The sequence below is a fragment of the Ruditapes philippinarum genome, unplaced genomic scaffold, assembly GCF_026571515.1.
Source record: "Ruditapes philippinarum isolate M1 unplaced genomic scaffold, ASM2657151v2 ctg549_1_1_1_1, whole genome shotgun sequence".
Classification (NCBI taxonomy): Eukaryota; Metazoa; Mollusca; class Bivalvia; order Venerida; family Veneridae; genus Ruditapes; species Ruditapes philippinarum.
Genome location: NW_026852742.1, coordinates 335,477 through 346,353, shown reverse-complemented (window position 1 = coordinate 346,353; position 10,877 = coordinate 335,477). Strand labels below are relative to the sequence as shown.

The 10,877-nt window shown below is 31.7% G+C and overlaps 1 protein-coding gene across 1 annotated transcript; it reads right to left on the bottom strand.

Moving 5' to 3' along the window:
* Positions 1–9,483: 9,483 nt before the first annotated feature.
* LOC132723056 (serine-rich adhesin for platelets-like) lies at positions 9,484–10,448 on the bottom strand. Its single transcript, XM_060707723.1, has 2 exons — positions 10,362–10,448; positions 9,484–10,152 (listed from the first exon to the last, which is right to left on the bottom strand). The coding sequence occupies exons 1-2, from the start codon at positions 10,446–10,448 to the stop codon at positions 9,484–9,486; spliced, it is 756 nt and encodes a 251-aa protein (XP_060563706.1).
* Between the last annotated feature and the right edge of the window lie 429 nt (positions 10,449–10,877).

Genomic DNA, 10,877 nt, shown 5'->3' with positions numbered 1-10,877 from the left:
AAATATACAGTGAAAATTATCAAATATAATTTCACTGTGAAAATTATCAAAAATGATTTCACTTTCCACTACAAACATGTTATAAATATAAAAAGGGATCTCTTGGGTAAAAAAAAATAAATAAAATTTGAATTGTTTAAATTGATCAAGGAAACATTAAACAGTTTAATATAACATTACGGCTCTTCGTTTTTGGGTGTTTTCGCACAGCCATTAAGAATGATTATTCTGGAAGAATGTCATCATATAATGGCTCAGACTTTTGTTAAGAGTATAAAAATCTCGGGGAAATGTCTCCAGTGTTTTCATGCCAAACAACCTCAGTGGAGTACTTCGGAAATCTTAATCTCTGCAGTAACAATCAAACACACATTACAATCTTCTGTATAATATTGCATACCTTAGAACGTGAAATGAAATAGCTTCTGGCAAGAGATGTTTCTTAAAACTCGTTAGAGTTGATGCTTTTTAATCATATTACGTGATTTCCTTTAACCCTGCAAATCAATTTTGAGAGAATACAGCCAACCATACCTATGAATTGAAGAGACCTTTTGAAAAATTAAATGATTATCTTATTGTTTTTATTGAAGTATCAAAAACCAGCATGTGAGCATTTTTGTGTTATACTTATATGATTAAATTTAAAGGAAGAAATCTTATTTTGCTTTAATATTGAACCTAAAATACAGCTTTATTGGTATTATATAGATGAAACATTTTTGTCTTTGGAAGACAGAATTCAATTATAACATTGGAGATAATGTTCTAATTTTCGGTCCGCCTTTTTAGTACTATAACATTTGAAATCGTCGTATTTGAAAAATTCTCTTCAAACAAAAGCTATCGCTTTCCATAATTTACGTGTTTTATCAGGCGTTTGCGGAAGCAGACACGCACTTGAATTTTCAATCACATACGTGTATATAATAATAATTATAAAAATCCATTCAAAAAGTGTTTATGCTGTATTTTAACGGCGTCATCCGACTGCTGTAGTATCCTTAGCATACGCTCATTCATGATTTAAGGCGATAACATGACGTCTTTTGAAACCTTTATTAACCTAAACATGGAGCATTGGAGAGCAGGTATATTAAGATAGCACTCAACTGGTTTTAATACTTATTTGGCATGCATGATGATTTAATTGTTGATTAAATGATAAAAACAATACTGGACGAACAAAATATACTAAACTTGTATTAGGAAAACTACTAGTTTCTAATTGTTTCTGTTGTGTTTTATCAAAGTAAACGTTAAGAAAATCGACAACCTTCGCTAAATAAGAAGCGTAAAATCTCCCTTGTTCGTCTTTTGATATGAGCGGTGTTCATCGCTTATTTTTTGTTCTGTGTAGAGATTAACTTATTAGATTTACGGGATTCATGGCTTATTTTGTACATATCAAAATTCCCGTATTAAATAGACGAAAACACCACTAAAACCGATATTATTTCTTAACTGAATTGCAGAGGATATATGGAATATAATGAAAAGTTAATGCTTATTCAATAATAAGAATGGAATATGTTACCTAAATTGTAAACAATTTTAGAATTGCAGACAACTTGACGCGAAACAGTGCAGTAACATCGAGATATACGCACAGTTTATATTTTTATTGATAGCCAAAACCTGTTTAACATATACCCTTCATTTATTAACAGAAAAATATCTGTAATAGAAAAAATGCTTTAAGAAATTACACGTTATTATGCACCGAGTTAAAATTCTGTAAAGCATATTTTATCTATTTCTTATTAAGCGAATTTTACATAGTCGACAGCCGGTCTACCTAACAGGTTTTCCAGAATAACTTCCTAGTAATAACCTATTTCTCTGCAAGTGACAGACTTCTTATCACACGTGATGAGGGGTAATAAAGTAATGCTCATTAAAGTTAATGTACGAGAAAAAAATGTCTCAGAAATATTCCGTCTCGCCCGGGAGCGAACCTTGTTTCTTAACTCTGGATTACAAATCAGATTTTTTTTTGGCTGCCATTACCTTAAAAATGGTATGATATTCCCTTTACCATATAAACCGGCTCATATCACATAGGAAAAGCTTTAGATCTGGTAGCAATTATTTGCATAAACAAACTAAAAAACTAAATTAATTCATCTTCAAACATAAAAAAGAGTCTTTAGCATGAAAAAAATAATTGTAACATATTTCATAAACAATAACGCTGCCGTTATAATAAAATATTACATAATATTTAGACATTGGTTGTAGTTGCATGTCTGTGTTTTTTTTGTTTGTTTTTCTTTTCAAATTTATGTCTGGTCATTTTTACATCAAAAGTCGCGCAATAGAACTAATTCCAGTCAGTATCAAATCCGAGGTGATTATAAAGAATCGTCAAGGTATTTTGATTGATGCAAGAGGAAACGGCGATGGCTTTAACGCCTTTCAATTTATTAAAAAAAACTTAAATGAATAAATGTTATTAAGCATTTTTTTAACTATTAATTTATTGCTTTTCCAAACATTAGCTTCGCTAATTTGTAATAAGTGTTGCATGATATTACGCTTCATTACATTTAGTTATACTCATGGCATGTAAATATTATGAGTGAATTGTTCAGAGGGGAAAACAAGATTTAATTTATTCAAATTAAGACATTTGTAAAACGGTAATCAATACCATGTCATGTCTGCAAAATACTTCTACTAGAAAAACAATTTTCAATGTTGCTTCTTGATATAGTTCTCGTGACGATCGTGAGAAAGCTGTTCCAAGTCTACTCTATTTGTAATCTACACTTCCATGTGGTATGAAATGTATAATAATGAAGGTATTGATCATATTCAATAACATTTTCATGTTCAATTAACTTATATTATCAAAACATCAATTTTGTAATACACAGCCCGATGAAATAAAGACTTCGCAAGAAAAAAATGCGGGACTGTGAATTATCCAGTGGATATGCCATGTTTTTGTCTATGTTATATCTGTACATAAGTTGGAACAAAACACAAGTGACAAGATCTCATGAAGTTTGTTTTATTTTGTCCAGATTAAAAATAATCGGCCAATACAGACATAAGATATTCAGTTCGAAAAAGTAGTAAATTCTTCGATAATTGTTATGAAACAAACTTCAACCTCCCCGGAGACATTTTTGTCGTAATTTAATACAGCGATAAAACTTAAGGCCATAAACAGACTTTGTAAATGTATCATTGAATGTCTTCTTTTATTAGATTTATCTCCATATCATTTGTTAAAATATAAAATGATGCGAATTTATAAACAAACGATAAATCTGTTCTTTTTTATCTTAAATTATACCTTACAGACCAAAATTCCAAGAAAGGAGATTAATTAAGATTAAGTATTTAAAACCACAATTCCTGTTAAGAGAAAGATAACAACTGATGTGAAGAGAAACAGAGATTTAATGACTCTTGCAGGATATAGTAACGTACATCAATTTAACGAAGTCAAAGATCTTTAAAGCTTGAATGTATTCATATACTTACAACGCATAATGTTTTGCTATGATTCAAAGAGTCAGTAAAATTGTTACAAAACTTCATATGTGGAGTTAATTACCAAAAATGCCGTCTGCATTTACCTAATTACAAAATTGGTGCATAATTGAAGGTCAGTTACCAAGTCAGTTACCCAGTTAAGTTGATTAATAAATAGAGGATATTCAAGTTTTTTCTATAAATACATGATTTATTTTCATCGAGTGGTATGAAAATAAATATTTCACGAGTGGCGGTAGCCACGAGTGAAATATTGTAATTTTCATGCCACAAGATGAAAATAAATCATGTATTTATAGAAAAAACTTGAATTTTCTGTTTATTATATACATTTTTCTCTTTTTTGACATTAAAATTTGAAAGACTTTCCCTTAAATTTTGTGTACTGGCAGAATTTAAAAGAAAGTAGTCCGGCAAGACACCAGTGAAAATACGGAAAATATGTTTCACTGCAGTGAAAAATAAATTTTTACAGTGAAAATACGTAAAATGAAAATACGCATTTTATTTCATCAATATTTCTCAATATTTCATTTTTAAGTATATAATAAATAAATATATTGGAAGTAATTAGCACGATACATGACCGGAAACAAAATGTATGAGAATAATGTTGGCAAGTATGAGATAAGATGATCCGATATTATATAACTATCTATATATAGCAGGTTATAAAACATTCTATTACAAAATGTTATTGTTGAAATACTTTATGGACCTTATAATTGACATAGCATCAAGCTTTTTGTGTCCAATACTTGAAAATTAAAGAAAAACTTAGTGACAAGTGACGTGATTTAGAAAGTCTAATTGTAGTAGATAACGACAGAAAAGAGCTTATGTTTCTGCAGCCATGTTTGACTTCCTGATTTTCACTGTGTCAAAACTTTAACAAATATATGGTTATGTTTTTTTTTCAAACTAAGGTAAAATATTACGTAGCGTTCATCTATTATTGTGGTAATATAAACAGCAACAGGTTTTCGTTAATTTCTGTCTTTTTCCCCTACATAAATTTGTAACTTAAACAGCTGGTTTTCTGACGGAGCATGTTATGCAGTATCTGGTGTAAATTTGTAATATGTTGACGATTTTTGAGAATATAATTTGACGAGTTATACTTATGAAAAATATAAATATGTTTTATTGATTGGCAATATTGGCCTGAGGTTCATTAAGTTTCGGAAGCATTTTGTTAGTGTCCGTAATGTATTACGATTTACTTATTGATTTCATTTGATAGGAAAGTTTTCGTTACTTTATTTTATTCTAAAGTTCCGATGCCTTGTGGTAAGTACGATAGCATAGCAACCGCGAAGTTGCAAGTTCGAATTGTTAACAAAGAAATCAAATGTCTTTAATTATTAATCATAAATTATATGCAGTATTATTGGATGAAACATTTCTTTAAATTTTGGTGTATTTCATTAAAAAATCATAATTTTGATACTGTTTTAGACATAAATGTATTTTCATAATTACACAGTCGTACAATGAGTGATTTGTATGCACAGAAACTAAGAAGGCAAGTTTTGCAAACTATAATGAAAAACGTATAAGAAAAAACGAGTCATTACGATTCAAACACATAACCTTCAATTAGAAACCAAAAGTCTTTTAACTCCTTACCACCGAGTTAAGCATTGCTTTCATTAAAAAGTCGATATTGATGAAACTTTTAAACTATTGGTCATGTATTATTATAGTTAAAACATTTAAAATCAATCTTTTTCTTCCTTAATGGTGATATATATGATGCAGTACTGTTAATAAACACGTAAACACTTTTGGTATTTATCATTAAAACAGAAAACGTATCTAAATGAGCAGGTTTAACATGGCATTGATACAATTATTAATTCAATATGACAATAAGCTCTACCTAGACAAACATATGTAGTACTACAGATAAGCTTGTCTTGACTTATAAAGTGTCTTACCTAGATAACATATTTTTCAAGTTACATAGCATCAAGCCATTTTAAGCTCGACTATTGGCAGAATGATCGAGCTAATGCAGTCACCCATTTGTAGGCGTCGGCGTCGATGTCGGCGTCCCTGAGGTTAAGTTTTTGTGTGTAGGCTGGTATCTCCATAACTACTGAAGGGAATGGAATGAAACTTCACACACTTGTTCTCTGTGATTATCTAACATGATTGGCACAAGTCCCATAACTCTGATTTGCTTTTTGCATATTTATGCCCCTTTTCGACCTAGAAATTCTTGGTTTTGTTTTTGCGTGTAAGCTGGTATCTCCATAACTACTGAAGGGTATTGTTTGAAACTTCACACACTTGTTCTCTAGAATTGTCTTACATGACTGGTACAAGTCTCATAATTCTCATTGTTTATCCATAATTATGCCCCTTTTTGGGCTAAGAAATTCTAGGTAAAGTTTTTGCTTGTAAGCTGGTATCTCCATAAGTACTGAAGGGCTTGTGCCTTTTTGGAACAAGTTTATGTATTCATAATATTAAAGAAGTGATTAACTCGATAAAACATCAGCCTTTGTACCTTTTCGGACAATTTTATGTATTCATCTAGGTAAGCATTATTATACTCAATGAAACACCCTTGTAACAACTTTTTCGAATAGTCGAGAGTAACTGTCTTGTTCTTGTTATCTTTCCGATGAATGAAAGTTATCTTGAAATACTTTGTTCTCAATGACTGACCTTATAAAGCCTTTTCTATTAAATCGTGCTTAACATAAGATATAGATAACCTGATCATGTGAAACAGTCTTCTACAAAACAAATAATGAAAAAGCTTCTATGAGTTTTAATGTGGGTCACTCTCCGTGTTTAATCGTTTCCTTTTAATCTGAGTTATTGCTTTTCTGTACAACATTACAGTTGATTTAAAGATAGTCTGTTGTTTAATTATCTTTATTAAAAGGACTGATGTACTAGAAAAAATACAGAAACATTATTAGTAGGATACCACTTATATTATGCTAGATATAGCCAAGAAAATTGCCATATGTTTCGTATCAACTTATTGTTAATTTATCAATTTCGTATATAACGATTTATCTAGAATTTTTATTATAATTGTACTAGTAATATCTTATGTAGAATTTGTTGTGTTTGTTTTCGATAAGTATTTTTGATCAAGTGATGTAAAATTCAACGTGCATAAAAGGATCAGGATAGCTGCTTAAACATCATTCCATGTATTGTTGCTAAGACTTCATAAATATTCTGGTGATTTATGTATTCGAATTTGAGTTTAGTTTTCTACAAAACTTATAATTTTGTAAAACAAAAATATCATTATTTTATATGAAAGGGATCTAATATTTATTTTGTATTACACACATGGACATTATGTTTATTAAAAACAAAGAAGTCCAAAATTGAAAACATGTGCAAAAGAAACTTTAATTTATTTCGTTAGCACAAACTCATAATGCAATGAATAATGCGGATGTTTCTAAATTCAAAACTGTTCCACTACTATGATTAAATGTTGTATTCCGCTTAAGTCGGTTCTAGAGGGCATGAACGTTAACTTGCACTTTCCAGTACCGTCCATTAACAGTCTCAATCAAACCAAACCTGCAACATTTTCAACTTTGCCGTGTTTGGCTTTCTTTTGGGACTTCTGTTTTTCTCTCCTTTCATACAAGGCACAAATGCCTCGTGCACTTACAAATGTTTGATAACCGCACAAATGTAATAATAATTAACATAGAACGACCCATTTAATGTTAAATATCTGAATATTAGTTTTCATTTAGGCTTCGTCTTCAAATTACAGTGTGGTAGCACCAATCAATTTTGAAATATTGAAATATTTCTTCTGTTTATTAGTCCTTAATAGAGTACAATGGGAGATCTAAGTATAATATCTTTTATCAGCCGTTAATATAGATGATGAATGTAAAAGTCTTGTAACAGGAATACTTTGACAACAGCTTTGATACGTGAAAATCGAATTCTGTTTAAAATTAGAATATTAATGAGAGATTATAATAAGTGCAATATAACTCATGATTACTAACACATTCAATCTCTCAAAGTGAAAGCTAATTAGTATTTGCCCATTTGTTTATGAATTAGTCTGGAAAGAAATTTCTGCAATCATGAAAGGTCATTTAGAACAAATTATTTTAAAAATACGTCCAATATTTCAGAGAAAATAACTCAAAAAGCGAAATAAATTAATCTTTGGGGATGTTTGTCGGTTTGAAATTTTAATTAAACTGTATTTTTCAATGCTGGTATGATAATTTCCAGACAATATATGCAATTAAAATTGCTTTGTTATTTCTTCAATAAATGATTCAGACAGAATACAGAAACACGCACCTAAAGTTGAATGCGTTTTGTTTATTTGTAAAAATAATAAATGCATAAGTTGATAGTTGTTATTACGTTTAGATTCAAGAATCATTTATAATATGAAAAAAAAACATATTCAATTAGGCAACAATGTTATTAGTTTTGCGATGTCAATTTTTCTATGAAAATGCTCCCATATTATTTTTTTAAGCTTCATGTATTGTTAATATTATTCCATTTCATATGGGTATTAAATACATGATTAGAGCAATGCATTATATTTTTGCAAATGCACAGAAAGAAATATTAAACTAATAAAGTTACTAAAATGGCAAAATGTCTCCTTTTAAGGGGCAGATAAGTCATATAGTAGAATAGTGACCTAATTACTAAGATATTTGAAATCATAAAAAATCGAACTTGCCGTCTCATTTACATGGCAAGGATTTGAACGTCTTGCAATTTGAATACAAGCACACCACTGTGATGTGGTATACAATGTTATATGTTTACAAACCCGTTCAATTGCTAAAAGAACAGAATCGTTTTTTTCTGTGTGTGGCAACGCTCTAGATACTTATGAGATACACTGTCAAATTAAATTGTCTTCATACTGTACCAAAGCATGGTCAAAATGAAACGGTTACGATTCTGTTTAGAACAATTGTCAGGAAATAGTGTGAATGTTTAACGATATCTGAAGCAATGCTTTTCATAAAATTTAAAACACAACAGGCAATCAAACAATACCCTCTGCCAGCAATTCCTTCATTCCATACATAATAGTGTGCATTCCCTGTTACATGTGAATACAGGGACATATTAAAATTAAGTTTTCTTGTGTAACAGAGGCAAGACTGAGATGCTGTTGGTAGGATCATTACTTGTTGTAGGTCAAAGCAGCCAGCAAAAAGGGATTGGTCAGCTTTAGCAAACTATTTGGCAGTGTCTTCAGCATTTATCGCTGCTTTTTCGCTTTGAATATGCTGGTGATACTTTTATTGTATCCCGTTTTGTTCAAGTTGTCTGATATTTGAAAATTGATACTAGAAATCACACATGTCTTTCAGGTGCTAATTGAAGGCAATTTTATGATGTGTGTTAAAAATATTCCTTTACATTGATTCCTTGTAGCTCCTTCCAAATACTCTTTTGTCGATGGTTTTCGACTCAATACGAGGAAAACGTTGAATATGTTGTTTGATGTCATCAATGATAGTATCAGGAATTTTATTAGGCCTGGTTTTGTGAGTGCCCCTCCTGTCAAGACTGATTGCATGTATGTATCAGTTTTTTTAATTGCTGATGCAATTGTGAATGTGGATATGTCAAGTGTATCTCTATATAAAGCTGTTGACATACTTGGATTTATTCCCCATTTACAAAATGTAAATTTTCTGGAAGTGTTTATGCTTTTGAGGTTTTTGTCCCTTTCCGTAATACGCTTTATTTTTGATTCAGTAACAGTACTGCAAATGAATTATTTGTGTTTTCACCCCAGTCTCAAAAATTCATAAAAATAGCTTCCCTTTCCTCAGTATTTATTTTACTATGACACTTCGCTTTACAACTTTGGCCGCAGCCATTTTTAAGCATTCTTTCCTGCTTGATTTTACCTGATGAAGTAACATATGTTTCACTTGAGTTTTATTCTTTTCTTGGTTATATTTCCTTCCCACCCATCTTCATTTATTTGCCTTTTACGTCTGCGTTTCGGAAAATGTCAAGTAAAGACAAGGGCGTACCAGACCCTTGAGACACAGCTGACAGGCTGGAACAAGGAATAGGAGAGGCTATATATGCAGGGCCAGACTGCTGTGTCTTATCAGACTGGCGGGACCTAGATTTACAAGTAGCTGGATCAGACTGATGTGTCACGTCAGCCTGATCTGAACTGGTCATAGAGCTAAGTGGATCAGACTGATGTGTCACGTCAGCCTGATCTGTACTGGTCACATAGCTAGGTGGATCAGACTGATGTGTCACATAAGACTGATCTGTACTGGTTATAGAGCTATGTGGATCAGACTGGTGTGTCACGTCAGCCTGATCTGTACTGGTCATAGAGCTAGGTGGATAAGACTGATGTGTCACGTCAGCCTGACCTGTACTGGTCATAGAGCTATGTGAATCAGACTGATGTGTCACATTAGACTGATCTGAACTGGTCATAGAGCTATGTGGATCAGACTGGTGTGTCACGTCAGCCTGATCTGTACTGGTCATAGAGCTAGGTGGATCAGACTGATGTGTCACGTCAGCCTGATCTGTACTGGTCATAGAGCTCTGATGTGTTACGTCAGACCGATCTGAACTTGTCATAGAGCTAGGTGGATCAGACGGATGTGTGACATAAGACTGTTAATTAAATAATAGTATTTGCTGTGTTGTGTCATTTCTAAGAGATTTCAGAATTACACTATCTGGTGTATTTTCAATGTCTTCAAAATTGTTATAAATCTCTATGTCAATTAAATCATGAAATGTATTCCTGTCATTAAAATTCTCAAACTTATGAGATAAGTGTAACATGCTTTAATTGCTTCAATAGATGAAAAACTGCCGACACTTGACATACTAGATTCATCCAGCATACCTTCTTCAAGATTCCCATTACTCACATCAGAAAAACCATCAAAATCTGAATCAGTCATGTCTGTGTTTCTGGGATGACACATACACTTACAATTTCAAAAGGAATATTTTTGTTCTTGCTATACTATAACTTAGTGTCATGTTACCCATAGTAAAAATGCATTTGTTACTCTCAAATAGAATTTTCGTCATGGCTAGAGTAGAAGATGGGCCGTTGTTTTTCTGGAGACTCATTGTTAAACCAGTCAGGACTTCACCATAGTGCAAAGAGTAATAAAATCATTACACTGATTTTTATATCTTCCATCATGAGATATATCTTGGCATGTTTTTCGTATAAGTGTTCACTTTGCTCCACATTATAATCTAGCATATCTGGGGACCATTCACTAACAGGTGTTTTATGTGATTGAAGAATAGCTGTCACTGATTTTGTCATACACTGCCTGCCGTTAGCACTAAACGTTAACTGTCCTTGTTGTGCTGTG